The following is a 20,419-nucleotide window of genomic DNA, read 5'->3' as shown; positions in this document are numbered from 1 at the left end:
ATTGCAATTACTATGAATGTAAACACTGGTTTTCAGTTTCACCTATTCAATGACTGTTAAGAATGAATATAAAATGCAAGGTTTATTTAACTAAAGCACTATCATTTTCATACTTTAACAGCTGAGAAAATACTTGTACCTAAGTACCCTCTATCAGATTTGTTTTGGCATCCCTTGAGAAATGCAACGTAAGTGCTATCGGGCCCATTTTTTTAGTCACACTCTCCTAAAGGATAAACTGAGAAGCAAATGGTCTAATGTTCTCTTCCACATAATTCAGCAAAGGATAGGCAGAAGGAAAAATAATGCCCAGGAGCTCTGATACTTTGGCATTATTCTAAGTAAGATATTACAGGCACATAAGCATTTTTATCATCATCTGTAAAGCAATCCAGTCTGTAGACTTGTGTATCTAAGATTTCTGGTCATTTTACAACTTTTAAAAGTCACTTCCTTCTCATTTTTCTGGCCTTTTGGCAATACTTCTCAATCCTTTAGGGTCTTGTTTATATATTTATAACATCACTAACTATAGTTTGTCTTCATGAGATCAATTTTTTTAAGTGTTTGTGTTAATCTCTACTTAGATTGGGAGCTTCTTGAGACCAGGGACTCTGTCTTAATTATCTATAATGAGATTGGCAAATCTCATTTTTTTTTTTAAGTATTCAAATAAGTCTCAGTTTTAAGAAGATCCTCTACATACACATTTGTTACTAAAAATTGAAATAGCACATCAAAAAAATTACAATTCAATTTCTGAAAACCAGAAAAATCTACCCTATGCACACTCTCCCTTAATTATACTCTAACCAAACCACCCCAAGTTTTCTGTGTATTCCTTCTGCACAAGTTACTTGGCTTCCAATTTTTTGATGTTAGGTTTTATCTTAATGACTTTAAGATAAGTCATGAAGGTTTCTTATTACTTCTGGCAAATTACTTATCTACATAAAATATGGGTAATGATAGTACCTACCACATAGGTTTATTGTGAATATTAAATGGAATAACATATGCAAAGTTTTAAGCACTGTTAGATATAAAATTCACTAAATGTTACCTATTAGTATATACAGTATTACTTTCATAATGCCTAAATGAAGTGTTTACTGAGCCGAAGATATCCAAAGAGACAGACATACACACATACATAGCTGAGACTTTGTATAGGAAAATGCCATCTTAAGTTAAAAAGTACAGTTAAACTTAGCTATTTTTTAACTTAGCATTTTTTTTAAAGATTTTATTTATTTATCCATGAGAGACAGACAGACAGACAGAGAGAGAGGGAGAGAGAAAGAGAGAGGCAGAGACACAGACAGAGGGAGAAGCAGGCCCATGCAGGGAGCCAGACATGGGACTCGATCCCAGGTCTCCAGGATCACACCCTGGGCCAAAGGCGGCACTAAGCCGCTGAGCCACCCTGGCTGCCCCAACTTAGTATTTTTCAATGTTAAGTATTTTCTTAGTTATTTTCAGTTTTACTATTTTACTGAACATATTTTTTTATATCTTACTAAAAATATTAGGAATAAAAATTTTTTTAAAAGTCTTTTAACATTAGGGTTATTTTAACTAATGCAAATATGTGAAGGTGAATTCTACCAAAGTAAAATTTATGAGACACCAAGAAGGTTAAATTCTATTAGGATTTTGTTATAGGCAATAATAAGGTCATATTTTAAAAACATTTTTCCAATATTTCCATGCCTTAGTAAAATAAAATAAAACATAAAAAATCATGTTCTTTAAAAATAACAAAAAACAAACCAACCTTTTTCCATACCTGTTGCCTCATTTACTCCTCATCAGAAACCTGTGAATCACATAGATTAGGCTATATTTCCTTTATTTGGTAGATTTGGGAAAAGAGCCTTACATTTTCTAAGGATCATTTTGCTTAGAGGCAATTTAATTTAAAACAAAAAAACAAAAACTGAGTAAAAAGTGTTGGCCAGTACTATTAGGCAAAAAAAAAAAAAAAGACAAAAATAAATCAGACAAGCTTCTCAAAGATTTTACAATATAGTCAAAGAGACATATAAACAAACTATTTAAATATAGTGTATAAGGGAGAACATGGGGTCAATTAGAGAGAAATATCACAAAAGAAATGATATTACAAGATAAATAGGATTTCATGTGATGAAATGGAGGAAAGACATTCTAGAAACATGTTCCCAGCATAGAAATACAAGTGTCTATTACTTTGAAGAAATAAATCAGTAGCTGGACTGGTGAGATCAGGAGTACTGGGTACATTTTGAGAAGTGGCTTATTTCCTATATGCTAAGTAAGGAATTTATACATACCTCTCTAGACACTGAGCAGTCACAGAAGAGCTTAAGAAACAAAATCATATTTGATTTTGGAAATATCATTCTGATGGCAGCATAGAGAACAGATTAAAAGGAGATAGATTCTGAAAGCAAGAGGGACAGTTAGGAGACTACTGAAATAGTTGCCCACACAAAGATTAGGCATATGTAGACAAGATAAAGATATGTACAGTCTACTATGACCTAGTGATATAACTACACTTCTAGGCTTATATACAGCTTTCTTATCAACACACTGCAAAATATCTGATGGCAGGTAAAAATTTAAGGTGTAAGGACAGACATAAATTAAACAGTTGAACAGAACTGAGAGACCAGAAATAGGCCCATATGTTGTCAACTGATTGTTGACAAAGCACCAAGACAATTGAAAAAGGAAAGACAAATTTTTCAACAGATAAAGCTGGACAGACTGGATAAACATATGGAAAATAATGAACTTTAACCCTTAACTCATACTGTACACAAAAAATAGTATGAGTGGGATCTAAAAGTTTTAGATTAAAACCAATAAGGCTTTCAGAAGAAAGCATAAAACAGTATCTTTGTGATCTTAGGAAAGGCAAAGATTTCTTAGAACACAAAAAGCATTAACTTTTATAGTACTAGAATAAAAATTGATGAACTAGACTTCAAGAAAACACAGTTAAGAAAATAAAGACAAGCCACAGACTGAGAGAAAATACTTACAAATCATGTTTCTGATAAAAACTTGTATCCAGAAACACACACACACACACTCCTCTTATAAATTAAAAATAAAAAGATAAACAACTCAATTTTAAAAACTAATTAAAAAAATAAAATAAATAAAAACTAATTTAAGACTTGGATAAGGATGTTGGTTACATTATCAAAACTCATTGGATTATACAATTAAGATCTGTTTACTTCACCAGAAATTAATTTTACCTCACACTACTAAGTACATGAAGAAGATCAAATTTTAAAAAACGATTCACAAATTTACAGTGATTGAAACTATACTTGTTTGGTAATTATTATTTTAGAGGAGGAGTCAGCAAACTTTTTTTGTAAAAAGCCAGGTGGTAAATATTTTAGCTTAGCAGGCCATACAGTCTCTGTTGTAACTATTCAACTCTGCTACCATCCTATGAAAGCAGCCATAGACACTATGTTAACAAATGGGCATGGGTGTATTCTAGTAAAACTATCAAAATAGTGGGGAGCTGAGTTTGGCTGAGGACTACAGTTTGCCTATCCCTTTTTTTAGAGCCTAAGATATATATATATATTTTGTAATGCACTGTCATAGAGATCTCTACAGCTTTATCATATACCACTACCTCCCAGGTGATAATATGGGCAGTAAAGATATATTTAACATACGATAAGATGTGAAAAACTTTTATAAGCACTGCCCTAGGGTAACTAACACATATGCCCAAGGACACAGGCACAAAGATATTCATTCATTATTGTTTGTAATGGGAAAAACTAGAAATAATTTAACTGTCCATCAATGAGGAAATACACAAATTATGACACATATTTACAATAAGATGCAGTATGTGAATGAACTACATGTTAACTTATTAACACTGTATAATATAAATGGATGCCTCTAAGATGGTCACCCATAACAAGCCATAAGGTAATGTTTTTAAAATTCTAGTAGCATTAACATACAGTGTAATTAGCTTTAAGTGTATATTGTAGTGATTCAACACTTCCCAGCAACACCCAGTGCTCATTACAAGAGCGTTCCTTAATTCCCATTGTCTATTTCACCCATTCCCTGCTACCCACCTCCCCTCTGGTAACCATCAGTTTGTTCTCTATCATTAAGAGTCTTTTCTTGGTTTCTCTCTCTCTCTCTCTTTATCCCCTTTGCTCATTTGTTTTGTTTCTTAAATTTCACATGAGTGAAATCATATGGTATTTGTCTTTCTCTGACTGATTTATTTGGTTTAGCATTATCCTCTCTAGCTCCAGCTCCACCAATGTTGTTGCAAATGATAAATTTCCTTCTTTTTGTGGCTGAGTAATATTCCATTATACATAAACACACACACACACACAAACACATACATATACACCATATTTTCTTTATCCATTCATCTATCAATGGACCCTTGGGCTGCTTCCATAATTTGGTTATTGTAAACAATGCTACAATAAACACAGGGTATATGTATCCCTGTATATTAGTGTTCTTGTATCTTTTGGACAAATTCCCAATAGTGTGATTACTGGATTGTAGGGTAGTTCTATTTTTTTTAACTTTTTGAGGAACCCCCATACTGATTTCCACAATGGCACACCAGTTTGCATTCCCACCAACAGTACAAGAGGATTCTTTTTTTTCCACATCCTCACTAACACTTGTTTCTACCATAAGAAAATCTTTCCTCTGAAAAAGGGATGGTTATCTTTGTCTCTTTGGCATATCTTTGTCTCTTCTGTTTTCATTTATATTTCTCAATGAGTTTCACAAAAAGCCACTGGGTACTTTTAAATTCCATTAATGTTGGTTGTCAAACTTTCTCAAAAGAAACCCTTGCTGAAATCCCATGACCTAATTATTTTATTATTTTGCTTTGTTCCCATAAAGCTAAAGTGCTAATAAACATACAAGGTGGTTTAAAATATATAAAGCATTGTCTAATACACTATCACTTTGAATCCTCATAACTCTGTAAGGTACACAGACCAGATATTAAAAAACATTGTGGGACACTAAAGCTACACGCTAATAACTTCTGATTCCAAATCAAAGACATTGAGTTGTCCTTATTGACTATGCCTTTCCTCATTCTGTAAAGGCCTAGCTTATGCTCCCAGTGATGTCTTTAATTTCCTCAGCCAGAAATAATTTCTCTATCCTCTGATGGCCCACAGAACTTTTTTTTTTTTTATTTTTTTATTTTTATTTTTATTTTTTTTCCCCCACAGAACTTTATACCGCTCTTGTGACACTAATCATATCTGGTCTTTGTTACATTAATAGATTTATGGGTCTTACCATACTCACTGCAAATTCCTGAAGGGCAGGGATTGGATCTTATTTATCTTTATATCCCTGACAGCATCTAGGAATACTCAAAGTTTTACTTGATGTCTAGTGAACTACCCTGTTTTCTTAGAAGCTTCATTTTAAAAAATATTATAAATACAAATGTACCCATTTATATTTATACTCAAATAAATATACAGTATTTGTGTAGCAGTTGTACCTTGAAAAAATTTAAGATGGAGAGAGAAAATCTCAAGCAGGCTCCATGCCCAGTGCAGATTCAATCTCTCAACCCTGAGAGATCATGACCTGAGCTGAAATCAAGAGTGAGACGCTCAATCCAGGTGTCCCTTTAGTTGTTGTTGTTTTTTTTAAAGTAATCTCTATACCCAGTGTGGGGCTTGAACTTAAAACCCCAACATTATGAGTCACAAGCTCTACCAACTGAGGCAGCCAGGTGCCCTGGCTGTACAGTTTTTGAACAAGAATTATAATACTCCTAATTGTAGTATTATATCTTTTAGGAAAATCAATTTGACTTATAGCATTACTATCTGAAATTTCTTGCTTCTAGGGTTTACAACCTGCATTGTTTGAAGGCTACTTATATTAGTTTATTAAAATTTAATTGAATGAAAAGGAGTACCTCTTTTTGAATAGGTAGGGAACTCAGATCTAATCCTTTTCAATACCATCAGGAATATTTTTATTCCTAGCTTCCTGGGCAGCGAAACAGGAGAAAGAATAGTGATCGCTAAAGTATCAGGGATTTTATAATTCTTTAATCTGCTTCTGATCTTCTGCTAAAGGCAAGGAAAATGTGTGAGAAGGAATGTCTATTATCTAAATTACATATATATAAAATATATTTTATACCGTTACCTAATGTATAAATCTCTACTGAGCTTTCTTACTCAGCAATATCCTTTTGGAAGGAAAGAAAGGATATGTATAATTCCACTAATGATCATAGACTATTATCTTCCTATTCCATGGAATTAGCCTATAACTTATATAAACTCAAGGAAGAAAGATAAGAAAATTCTAGATTTATTTCATATCCAGAGCTCTTGCATATAAAACTAACCAAAAGAGCTAGGAGGGATTCTTGACTTTATCATTTCAATACTTATTTTATTTGTAGAATCATTTCTAAACTTGATAAGATCTACATGTTTTAAACAGAACTCTTATCAAAATGCTACTGAAAGACTGCATTCTTCATTTACATACTTTGATATTTGAATCAAAAGTCAAATGTGACTAAGACTCAAAGACTTACATAGATGTGCCTCAGGAAAACAGAAAAATCCAATCATTTGAAAAAGGAAAGAAGGTGGAAGGAAGGGAGGGAGGGAAGGAAAAACAAGTGATGAATCTGGGTACTACTTGATCATATTAGAAGAAGGATTCTTTACTTTAGGAAAGGATTTCCTTTGGGAATCCTTTACATACATAGCTCCACTAAAATGTTTAAAGCATAACTTGATTTAATTGACAATAATTCAATTTACAGCAAATTTTTAAGATAAAAAATATAACATAACATAAAAAGCATATCTGTATTTACAAAACCAATGATAACTTCTGAGACTGGTATCATGACTATGTGGCCCAGTCACTGCACAGGAAATAAGAGTGCCTCAATTCTATTTCTAGCTCTAGCAACCTTGGGTAGGTTCGAACTAGAAGTAAGAGGATTTTTAAAAAAAAACTTTTCCAATGAAATTGTGTCTACTCCACAATGACTTTAATGCTAATTATGTATTGCTACTTTCTAAATCATACCTCTTTTTATCTCTGAACTCACTCTGCCAGGAACCTCCTCTAAAGTCTGCCAGAAACCTGGTCTAAAAAGGCCAGAATATACTGCTAAAATGATTCATTTTAGTGATAAACTATTTTTTTAAAAAACAAAATCTACAATTTGGTAAAAGTGCTTCATACAGCATCGCAGGGTAACAGTTTGAGATATGGATCAGAATGTAGGAGAGGTAGGTTTGATTTGTTTCTTTTGTTGCATTTATTGTGTTCTGATCAAGTTCTTGGCATTGTGTAAATAACTAAGAAGACCTAGGGCCTATTGCCCTTTGGAGTTTCCCCTTAAAGATAAAATAAACAACTAAAAATTTAAATACAAAATGGCATTTCTTAAAAGTTTTCCACCAAAATGCTTCCAATAACAGCAGAGGAGGGTAAACTTATATTACTTAGGAAGTTTTGTCTAAACCAATGGACTGAAGTTTGATGTTTCATCAAATTTTTCATTTTACTCCATTATAATATCCTGTTTGTTTTATTACTTGAAAGGATTTAACTTATATACCAGCAAATAAATTAATAGTCCAGGAAAATGTACCGTGTTTATTTATCCTGGCAGTCCATAAGCCTCTGACTCACTTCCCCAGGTTCCTTATAATTCAATTTGAGAAGTATTTGTATGATAAATTTAGAAATAAACATCTACGTGAGCTCACTCTGGGCAAGGCTGCTGTGTGGTCAAAGCTTCAGCTCTCTAATACTGTATTTCATAATTATAAATGAGACATCAAAGGTTTCCTTTTATGTCCTTAAGTGGGAAGCTAAAGATAAAGGCAATGTTATAGTGAAAAGTAGTTTGAGTTCTTCTGAGACACACAAAATATAATCTGGTATTTTGCATTCCTGAAATAAAGATCTTTCTTTTATGAACCATGAATAGTAAAACAAAAGCCACACAGGTTGAAACAAAAGTCCTTATGTACCTGTAATGATACTTGCTTAGATCAGTAATTCTCAGAGAAGTGGGGAATAGGACAGATAGACTTAGAATCTTGAAGCACTGACATCTTGCTTTTCAACTACATATGGCACCAATTCACTCTCCAAACCCTGTACCACCACCTCTTGCTCCCAAACTCAACCAGTTTAAAAATCACTAACTACGGTGAGCCACTGTTATGGGTGGGAGTAAATCCTCTATCTTGGATGTGTTAGTATAGAAAAAATATTGAGATGGAGGCTTATGGTGGCTGCAGGGTCCAAAATCTTATTATGATTAAATGGTAGATTACGCAAAAAGATATTTTAATGTCTAGAAGTTATTCTCAGAAATTATTTCTTCTCTCTGGATCTCTTTTAATTTTTCATCTAACTCTATAATTTTAAAAAGGAAAAACTATATGAAGCTCTTATAAAAGCTTAATTTTCACCTAAGAGTGCAACTTTCCTGTTGTTGCAGATTATAATCTAATAATATATTCCATTATCATGTTTGTATTTTAAAATCTGGGGACCAAACATACACAATGAAAATAAACTGTATGTAAAAATCATCTTAATATTGTTATAGTTCTTATTCATTTTTCCTTATGATTACAACCCTATAAAAGTGGATAGGAAGGTAGATATTGAGTATTGTGAGCTTTTTGTATGGCTAACCTGAGGTTCAGAAGATATAACTGCCAGAATCCAGAAAGATAAAAACAACAAAAGTGAGATCTGATGTAGTCAAACTCATAGTCCACTATCTTTTCCTTTTCCTCACATTACCTGAACAGAGAAATCAAGATGTTTTTGCAGCATGAGGGACCTAAAATATCATATGCATTTACTTCAAGTTTCTATTAGTCAATCATCAAAGGTTGAAAATATTACTGTAAAAATGCCACATAGAGGCATATCCATAGTCTATCCTAACAGGTATATTATGCCTATAGATTCTTAACCACTTCATTAGTTTACCAGTCTATGTGAGTTAGCCGTTATTAAGGATACAAGCTGGCTGGACCATTTAGATGATTCTAATATATATCTTAGTAGTTTTATAAATGTTACAACATTAGTTTCACAGGAAAACTTGAAGTAAAATTTAATCCGTGCTTTGCTTGCTAAAGATTTTCCATTTGACATAAGTGACAGATATTTGCTTAAGGAGTTCAGTGGTAGAACTATCACTGTGTGACTGTGTGATCTCATTTGTTATGTGGAATCTAAAAAAACAGAACTTACAAAAACAGTAGATTGGCTGCAGAAGGGTGGCGGTGGAGGAGTAGAGTGAAGGTGGTCAAATGGTACCAACTTCCAGTTAAGAGATGAATTAGTTCTGGGGATACAGATACCATAATAATGACAGCTAATAATACTATACTGTATGTTAGAGAATTCCTGAAAGAGTAAATCTTAAAAGTCCTTATCATAAGAAAAAATTTTAAGTATATTAAGTGATGGATGTTAACTAAATTTATTGCAGTAATCTTGTCACAATATATGCCCATATTAAATCATTATGTTGTTTATTTTAAACTAATACGTTATAATATATCTCAATAAAACTGGAAAAATTATTTGATCAGCCAAGCTGAAGACTGAATTATCTTCCTATTCTTTCCATAAAATGATAATGCAAATTGTTGTCATATAGAAATTATCTAATTTTAAAATGTAGGGAAAATAGAGTTGTAAAATTGACTTAATAAAAATATTTTTTTTCTGAATTTTATGAGTTTGTAGTATTTGTCAGCTTTTTAAAATTTACCAAGAGTAAACTCTGAAAGATATTACAAATAAAGCAAAAATTTTTTTAATTAAAAAAAAATTTATTGGTTCCTAAATGACACCAAAAGTCAGCTGAAAGCCAATTAACTTGTAACTTTGCCCCTCTCTGCTGCAAAAACAAAACAAAGGGCTTTGAGTCTTGAATTAAAATCTATTGGTTTTAGGGGAGGAATAGAATCATACAACCATCCAAATGGAAACCTGACAAACAACATGTTTTCAGAGCAAAATTTTAGTCTCTCAATAATCAAACTCTACAAGGAGCTACTTCTAGTTCCCCTAGTGATTCTGTGCTCTCTTGCCTCTCTTTTCCACATGTGATGCCCAATGACAGAAAATTCTTCTATCATATCTCTACCTCACGGACTCCTATTCATACTTTGGGTCTCAGTTTAAAAATCACTTCTTCCAGAAGAAACTCAAATATGTGTTAGTTATGTGCTTCAGAGTCCTATCAACTTACCCATATCACAATATATTTTCACATTACATTCAGTTGTCTGTCTTTCCCCCTAGGCTGTCCCTGATGGGGCAGCGACCATGTTTATCTTCATGTAGTCCAGTAGGGTGCCTGGCACAGAGCAGGTGCTTTTATTAAATTACTTTATTTTAAAATTGCCTCCATATAAAAATGCAAATAAAACTCTTTGATCAAAACGTTTTTGGAGGCTTGGAGGTATGGAGAGGAAGTAGCCATCCAGTTTTGATAATTAAATACAGCAAATGGCACTCTACCTAAAGATATACTTAAATCAGGCACCGTTAGGGCATTAAATTTCATCATATTTAGAAAATACTTTCTTGTTACTAGTCATTATTTTCACTTAAAAGATTGTTTTCCAATTAGACCTATCAATTAGGTCTTAATTTTTTATTAAAACAGTGGAAAAAGACAATGGAAGGAAATATAAAACAGCCAAAATGGTTTAACTGCTCAACTGAATAAATGTTCAATTTTTAAAATAGAATAAAGAGTGGAGAATTGAGTTTAAATGGTTGAGGTTCTGGGCAGCCCCGGTGGTGCAGCGGTTTAGCGCCGCCTGCAGCCTGGGGAGTGATCCTGGAGACCTGGGGTCGAGTCCTACGTCCGGCTCCCTGCATGGGGCCTGCATCTCTGCCTCTCTCTCTCTCTCTCTCTCTCTCTCTGTGTGTGTGTCTATCATGAATAAATAAATAAATCTTTAAAAAAAATGGTTGAGGTTCTTTGTTGCTAAACCATCTACTCAAGAGTATTTATATCAACTAGATAAGCATTTTGGAAGCTGGTCATTGGAATAGCTCAAAATAGTTAATATATATTGAAAATCAAATCAATAATTGTTGGAAGAATACTTCAAGCCACTAAACACCAAAATTCCATTCTGAATTATCATCAAGAATCTATTTGGAATAATCAGTCTTATTACATGTAGTTAGTTCAGGTTTAGGAAACAGCTTGTATATATAGAAAAATAAATTGTATGTATAAAAAAATAAATTGATCATTTTATCAGCAACTTTAACACAACATCTATAGGGAATGGGCAAGATGATGATGATGATGATGATAATGATGATGATGATGATTTTAACTGGAAGCATAATTTTGAATATTTTGCTTCACTTAATGAAATTACTTACTGCAAAGGATATGGTTTCATAAATAATGAAGGAGAAAAACAAAACTCAACCTATAACAAGGTATGATTTAGATATTGAAATGATCAGATGTGCATACTAATTCCTGTACTGGTGACAGATTTCAACAGAAATCACAAAATTCCACCTGCAGGCACATCATGTCAAGTGTGTATAAACAACAATAATTTCATGGCAGTGGTGCCAGGGGAAATATCCCACGATTCTTTATACAAGTCAGTACAATAACAGATGCAGTAGTTGATTTATGGCTAACTAAAGAATTAATGTTAAAGAACTAATTAAAATTCATTTTGTTTCCTCTAATTCTAGAAATACGTTAGTTTCTCCAAAAGGTACAAATACAGGTTACATATAAAAACAGAAACAGAAGTGGATGGCCACCAGAGCTTTCATGAAAATTAAATATTCTAAGCTCAAATATAAATCTCTTCCTCCTTTTAGATAACCGATTAGCATCTAAATTACGTTATTTACAATGAATTCTGCAAGCATACTGAAAATAATCACTAGTTTAATTAATTAAAGGTGTCCAACAGGCACAGTATAATTCATTAGCACAAAGAAAAATATATGATTTTATACAATATCTGTAGTGATAAAGGAAAGGTCTATAAATTAAAATCATAATTCTGTATTACCATAATAAAATGGCTAACCAAGGACTGCAAATGACTGAGAAGAAAATACCACTGATAACTCTTCAGTGGAAATTATATGGAAGGTCTGGAAAAAGTTACAGGACAGGGGGAGGAAATAAATTAGTAATTTTATTTAATTCCTAGACATTCAGGATAATCTCGATGGCTGTCCTTGTTCTAATGAGTAAGGTGTTTGGCATGAGTTTACTGGGAAGGATGTAAACTGAAGGTAGGTATAAGTCAATGTGCCAACCACAGTTCTGTCATTTATAAGCTGCATGATTCTGGATAAACCACGTGGTATCTATTTGGCCTTAGAATACACATAAATAAAAGAAGGATGATTTCTAGAACCTGTTTAACTACAACATTAAGAAATTCTGCAGGTTTCATATTCAAGCCTGTCTAGCCTTCATATCCTGTAGTTGCCACTACAGACTACAAAATCTATGAGCAAGGACTAAAAATCAAACCAAATAGCTAGTTGTAGCTTTTAGGCAAGGTCAAACTATATACTAAATTTGGTAGGTCTGGTGAGGCCAACTTTTTACTTTTCTATTAACACAAGAACCTTGCCCTACTCTGGCTACATATTTGACAAGCAAAGATGCTTGAAACTAAACGAAGTTCACAAAGTGAAAAAGTTAGCCACAATGAGTCTGACAGATCTGTTTTTCCTGTATCTTCCTAACCTTGACACCCAATCTGTTTGCACCAGCTGTAAACTACAGACCAGATCAATGAAAGATGCAACCTCAAAATTAAAGCTCAGTTAAGGTTCTAGCTTAAGAGGTTCACTTTAAAACTTGGGTGAGTTACAAAGAAAAAATATGTTGGTATATACCATAAGGCTCCTAAACCATCCTAAGGAAGACAAAACTCACATCACAAAATAATACTTTTAAATCCATATAGAGTCTTTTATAGAGCAACTTAAAAAACATTTTACAAAAAATTATCCAATTAACTTTTCTGTCACTTCAGTGAAAAGTCAACGGTATTATCTGATATTTTCCAAAGAAGTTAAAAAGAAACAAAGGAACTAAAGTTACTCACTTTGCCAATTACAGAGCTTCTTAATTCCACATCCAGTGTTTTAGACTTGTGAAAAAAGATGCTCAGCTCCATGACAAATTATATTAACAGAAATACCTCAGCCTTTTGAAAAAATTTTGACTTTCCACAAGATGTAAATGCAAGAGATGGTGTACTGTCTTGCTTAGCATTTCACCTAATCACTTAGTTCAGCATATGCCACACTGTAGGTATTCTCTGTATATTTACCCGAATAAAGCTATTAATGATAGCTAATAATTACTAGAGTTCATGTATCAAGTACTGTGCTAAGTGTATTACATATATTGCTTCACTTAATCCTACTAACAACTCAAAGAGGTAAGCAAATCATTCTCATTTTACTGATGAGAGAACTGAAGGCCTAGGTTAAGTAACTTGCTTAAGATTATAAACAGATAAAACCACAATTTTTACAAAGGTAGTCCAACTTTAGACCTTGTTTAAAGATCATCATTACAGAAAGAATAGATTAGAAGTAAGAAAGTCTGTATTTTATTTCTTTTATCACTAAATTCTTGGAGATAATGTCTAGCATTGTACCCTACTCATATTTTTCCTCATCAAATGTTTCATGGATAAAATTAAAATTGCATAAGCAAATTAGGTTTCATTGGCCTCAACAATGTAAAATGGAGATAAAAGTACTTGCATGGTCTGTCTCAGTGGTTCTCAAAGTGTCATCTCTGGACCTGGAAACTTTGTTAGAAATACAAAATCTCAGCACTCTCCCCAAACCTACTGAATCACAAGCCGGTGTTTTCACAAGCCCGTGTTTTAACAAGCCTTCCAGGTGATTCTCATGCATGGTGGAGATTCTCATATATCAGTTTACCTTACTAGCTAATTATATCAAATGATTTCAATAATGTGAAAGTACCCTAAAAAGTGAATCATGTATCATCATTAAAAGCATAAATTACATTCCTTAAAAAAACTTAGTGATTTTGCTAAATCCAGATAAAAATGAACATGAGAAATGAAAGAGGTCATAAAGCACCTTTTTTTTTTTTTAAAGGTTTTATTTATTCATGAGAGACGCACACACACACACACACACACACACAGAGAGAGAGAGAGAGAGAGAGAGAGAGAGAGAGGCAGAGACACAGGCAGAGGGAGAAGCAGGCTCCATGCAGGGAGCCCAATGTGGGACTCAATCCCGGGTCTCCAGGATCACGCCCTGGGCCGAAGGCAGGCGCTAAACCATTGAGCCACCCAGGGATCCCCCATAAAGCACTTTTAAAATAAAGTACATTCTAGATTTTACCTTGGTATGTAGAGCAGTCATGGATCCAGAGAAAAAGATGACCATAAGCCATAAAGCTGTGCCGAGAAATCTGATAATTGGAATGTGGCAGTTCAATCCAGAGATGTGAAATGCCGTACAGGCCTCTTACCTGACCAGTGTCCAGTGGAGGTGCCAGATCTGTCTGTACAGGTCTCACTTACAGGTCTAAACACTGTTTCCCATCCACCAGTAGCATAGCGCCAATTCTGAGATTCCAAGATGAGTGTTCGCTGAGTACCATATGCAATCATGAAGCAATAGACCACATGATGGAGTTGACAGCCATAGCCACAGCCTTTGTTGATATTACATACCAGCTTCTTGGCTTTGCTGCAGTCCTTGGGATTCTGTCAGGAGGAAAGACAAACAAAGGTGAAGAGAGGTCATCTTCTTTTTCTAAATGACAAGTGTCAAAAATCATATAATAAGCAAGGACTGATCCAGTGTATCTTACTAAGCAAAGAATCCAGCTTTAAGGTTTGAATTTCAAAGAATCCACTGAAAGTTTATTATAGAGAGATGGCAATGAAAAAGAACAGTTGCTTTGGAAATATCATGAAACAAATACGAAATGAAGCAGTTTTTCAGTTACACTGAAAAAAATACTTTCATTTCTCTATCATTCAGAACATGTAAGTATGATCATCTCTGAACTCAAAGTTGCATACGTTAAGATCTTTATGAAAGAAGTGAAATATGCTAGCTGTCCTTCAGCATGCTGTGCTTACTACCTTCCCAGCTGAAACTCAAATAATCTTAAATGAAAAACTATAATTTACCTATTAATTCTATCTTCCTCTAGAGTCAAGTGTCACAAACAAAATGTACTTTTCATTATGGAAGTGAAACTACTGAATAAAAAAATATGATTAATAATTACAAGATGTTAGTTACAGGACTTTAAAAAAAACCCTAATCTTGATGATGGCTACTAGTAATTTTCACAATAAAATGTAGACTATGTTCTATACTGTCTTGAGACTGTATTATGTCAATTTTTTAGTCATTGAAGTATAATTAACATACAGTGTTATGGTAGTTTTAGGTGTACAACATAATGATTCAACAATTCTATACACTGCTCAATGTTCATCATAAGTAGAGTTCACCATCTGTCACCAAATATTATTACAGTATTATTGACTATATTCCCTATGCTTTACTCTTCATCTTTGTGACTATTTTACAACTGGAAGTTTGTTTACCTCTTAAACCCCTTTACTTCACCCATTTGCCCACCCACTGTTATGCCAATTTTTAATCAGGAGGTCCATTTTTCTATTTGTGTACCCTGCTATAAGATGAACAGCAAGTGGTTAAAACATTATTATCTAACAGTGGATGTGATAGGGTTAGTTAATGAGAGATGCCTTTTTTATTCTAAAGCTTCAACTCTGGGGCACCTGGGTGGCTCAGTGCTTAAGCATCTGCCTTTGGCTCAGGTCATGATCCCTGAGTCTTGGGACTGAGTCCCGCATCAGGCTCCCTGCCAGGAGCCTGCTTCTCTCACAGGTTCTTAGTTTATATGACTCTTGAAAAAAGCAGTTGCCAAACCACAAACCTAAAACTAATCTTCAGGGATATCATCTGTTCTGTCAAGAAGAGCCCTAGAAACAAAAGTTAGGAATGTGATGGTATAAAATGATTCTGAAGGAAAAGCTGGGAAGGGAAAATGCAACATGGTTACTTTCAGAAGAGGTATCTTTTAAGATCAAATGTGCCATAGCAGGCTGATCTTTTCAAAATCAAAGCTCTTGTTCATCAAGAGCCCTCTGAAGAGTTAGAACCCTTATGAATTTGAGAGAATCCACATAAAATTCAGCAAGATTTGGTCAATACTGTTTTCCCAATCAAGTACTAGAGTTGCTGATTCTTTTCACTTTTGAACTCCAGTTGGTTTAGCTGCAAAAGATTTGAAGGGAACAGAAGAGTATGAGATGTGCTATTGAAAGACTAATATCACTTACTTTCTATCCAATATTGTAGAATAATCCTGGGAATAAGTAACATTCTCAAACTGATCCAAAGCTTTATTTTAACTCAATAGTTTATCAAAAGGGCAAATAAAGAACACTGACATTTGTCAGATTTTTCAAGATTTGTAAGAAATACAGCACTTGAATATCTCTAAAATTCTTATGAATACAAAAGAAAATATTCGTTATATATTTTCAATAACCTTTTTTAAGAAGTTTTTATTTTTTTAAATTTAAAAAAATGTTTTTTTCCTAGGCAAAGAACTTTATTAACCTTGTTTCAAACTTTATTCCCAGGCTTCTTCAGCTTAGTTAGCTGCAAAGAATGAATTGTGTATAAGCAAAAACTGAAAAGAGCTGCAGTGTCCAAGGGGCTTGGGCTTAAAAATATTAGAGATCTATATTTTATCAGATCCATGAACAAAATTTTAAAAAGCAGTCATAATATAAAATAGCAGCTCCCAGTAATTTCTTCAAGTTTTATCTTCTTCAGAAGTTGACTCAATTCAGTTTGCTTCATTCTTGGAAGCTTCATCAAAATTCTCCACAACATCTGGAACTTCATCATCATCATCCTCTCCGATAGCAAGTGGTGCTTTTCCACCCACGGATTGTGTGGGCAGAGCTTCAGCCAGTCTTCTTAAACTAGTCAGGCTGTCTGCACCAAGCTGGTTTAAGATACTGGGTAGCATTTCTGTCAGCTGCTTTGTCTCAGCATGGCCTGTAATGGTGAACGTGTTTGCTGCCAGCGATGCCTGAACTTTAGGGTTGTTAAAATGGATCACTGTTCCTTGGTTTGTGAACATATTCACTAGTTCAATACCAGAGATACTGTTTACCCCTAACTTCTTTAAGGAGAACTGAAGTTTTTTATCATCTGTTGTAGCTCTTCTATGAACCACCTTCTTCTTTCAGTGAGCAGTTCCTTTCCCACCAATGCGCACTTGTGCTTGCAGTTTGGCGAGTTTCTCCTGGTTCATGATAGTTTCTTTCATCTTGATGGAGTGCAAATGGGACCGCGTGGGGGACTAGGGTTGGCGCTCGGGGGGTCTCGGGCGGACCAGCTGAGGTTAGGCGCACACACGTGGGGACGCAAGATGGCAGCTAGAGGCTAGAACAGTTTTTAGATATACAGAATTATTGCAAAGAGTACAGAGATCCCATATGCCTCACATCCAGTTTTTCCTATTATGTCTTTTTTTTTCCTATTATGTCTTACATTAATCTTCATTTTTTTTCAAGGAAAAAAAGAGTGAGGGAACATAATAATTAAACATTTGAAACTAAGACTTTTTTTAAATAAAGAGAAGATATATATGCATTTATTTTTTAAAAGATTTATTTATTCATGAGAGACACACACACAGAGGAGCAGAGACACAAGCAGGCTCCATGCAGGGAGCCTGACATGGGACTCGACCCCGGATCTCCAGGATCACACCCTGAGCTGAAGGCGGTGCTAAACTGCTGAGCCACCTGGACTGCCCGACATATGCATTTAAGACAGGCACACCGCTTATGCTTCGAGAGTTTAATTAGAATGCAATGCTTTGAGCACAAGAACTGAATACTAAAAGAAAGAAATGGCCAGTTTATGAAACGAAGCTCAATTCAAGAGTTTTAGTGCTCCTCAAACCAAGCTAAATCAAGAATATATTAAATCTGTTAAATCATAGGTAACATGGAGAAAGGAAAAAAATCCATTATGTTTGGTTCTGGAATGAAAAAGGTCTACAATATACAGGGTAATCAATGGAAGATTCCAAGGCAGAGGCTAGCAGTAAGAGAAGATAAAATGAATGACTAGAATGAGAACAGTTACCAAAGTACTGAAGAAGCTCAGAGTCACAGCTCAATTTTTTCACAAAAATATTTCCAAGTCTGAAAAATTCAAAACGTCTTGTTCACAGAAAGGCAAAGAGACAGTGAGAAATAGAAAAAAATACATGTGTGTTTCTATCATAAGATTAGGTTCACCAGAATAAATGTCTAGAAAAAAACAAGCAGATATTTATAAGGTAAACAAAGCAACAATTCTGAGATGGGCAAGGATTTATTCAGATGGAAAGGATCCGTATGGGACAACCTTTACCTGACCTAAGTCTTTGTTACCCATCACTGTTACAGAGTAGTAACAGATATTTATAGGAGTCTATAAAGGGGACACAGAACCTTTGTTACACACACACAGGTGTGCGCATATATACGTATGCGTAATCTTCAAATTTCTTACCAAATAGTCTTTGTCAATTGCCACTGATCCTGGTTTTACACTTTCTGTCTGCAAAAGGCTTGCAGGTATGTCTCATCCATAAGCAAGCATATACAGAAGGGCCTCATTACTAAAAGAAGCTATAATTATGCTAACACTTTAACAGGGTAGCTATTTCTGATGATAAAACCTGTTTTTCAATTGTTTCTAGTATGCCTAATGCATTTTATTTTCTAATTCTCTATCAGTTATACAAGGATGCGGGCATATTGCTTTATTCTATATTGTGATTCTTTCGATCTTTCCCCTCCTTTCCTTTTATGACACTCTCCACTCATCACACACACAATCACACACACACACACACACACACGCAGACACATACCCGTGTGTACGTAGAATATGATAGAATACATCCCCAGCAGAAGTCCTACTAGGAAGTACTTCTCATCTGAGAGTGGAAGATGGGGAAATACAGATTGAAAGTACACCTCTTATGTCCCCAAGACATAAGAGCAAGAAGGTCTCACCTCTTCCTGCCTTGAGTATCACTCACTGACCAAGTATAGATTAAGAAAAACCACTTTCAGCTGGACTGGAAAGGGTTATGAAGAAAAATTTGTATTTAAGTTAAACCTTAAAAGGTATAATTTATTGTCATTTCTGAAATGCCAAGTAAAAGTACTTTTTTTTTTATTATTAATAAGAGCCTATATTGTAAAGAATGATGGTTAAGGGCAAAGTAAAATTATAAACTCTCTAAATTATACTTGTATTGTGGGATTTTTATATATAGGGTCTTCTTGAAGTCAAAGTCATTAATAGGCTCATATATTCTTCCTTGCAATGATGATGATTATTCAAGTTTTTGAAACAGGAGGTAATTTTGTCAAAATTACTTGAGACAACATGCTTAGTTAAGGAACTTTGCATAGAGAGGTTTAAGATAAAATTTTGTTCTAATTCAGTCTCTGTTATGAATTAAATTGTGTGATTTTTGCCTCATTTTCTTAATTTAAAATTGTGACAAAAATTCCCTCCCTCCACAATCTCTTTCTGCGTACCCATCCCTTCCTTCTCAGAGATACAAGGAAGCTAAATGACATGGTATATGCTCAAAGCTAATTCAAACATACTATCTCATTTATCCTCATAATCTCGAGACATTATTTCACAATGGATAAATGTAGTATCTTTTGCATTTAGTGCTACAAGGTGGTCCAATTATGGAGCTTTATAAGCTAACAATGTTATGTAACATTTTTACAGTTATAATTCTGCAGCAAAGTTAACGCTATAGTACATATAAATCAAGAGATAAGGACTTAAGATAAAATAGGTTTCTCCTGTATTCAGTTTCCTTCTCTTCAGTTTTTTTTTTTTTTAAACACTATCTGAGGCATTTTTTCTGACACTGCTAGTTTCCAAGAATGATCCTAGATCAATAGAACCAAAAGCAGTGTTTGTTCTCATTATCCTATAAATCAAAATTGAGAAGTATATTAAAATCAATATGCCTCTAAGATGGTACATTAAGAGAAGCAGCATCTCTTAAATCTAAATGATTACTAATTCACTAAAGGCATCATCATAACGCTGAAATATTTTAATCTTTTTTACTTTGGTTAAAATACGAAAATTGTTACCATTGAATGTATTTCAAATTACGAAAAGCCATTTTAATTTCTACTTTGCTAAAAAAGAATAGTTTTGAATCAACTAGCAAACCAGA

The 20,419-nt window shown here is 34.0% G+C and overlaps 1 protein-coding gene and 1 pseudogene across 1 annotated transcript in view; both read right to left on the bottom strand.

Moving 5' to 3' along the window:
* Positions 1-20,419, bottom strand: part of FUT8 (fucosyltransferase 8) — a 147,663-nt gene that overhangs the window by 46,629 nt on the left and 80,615 nt on the right. Inside the window, 1 exon segment of the mRNA NM_001005262.2 lies at positions 14,609-14,846. Coding sequence (NP_001005262.2) covers positions 14,609-14,846 — 238 coding nt within the window.
* On the bottom strand, positions 16,725-17,555 carry LOC102151494 (annotated as a pseudogene).

The sequence above is a fragment of the Canis lupus genome, chromosome 8 (assembly GCF_011100685.1).
Source record: "Canis lupus familiaris isolate Mischka breed German Shepherd chromosome 8, alternate assembly UU_Cfam_GSD_1.0, whole genome shotgun sequence".
NCBI classification, from domain to species: Eukaryota; Metazoa; Chordata; class Mammalia; order Carnivora; family Canidae; genus Canis; species Canis lupus.
This window is presented reverse-complemented; position numbering and strand designations above follow the sequence as displayed.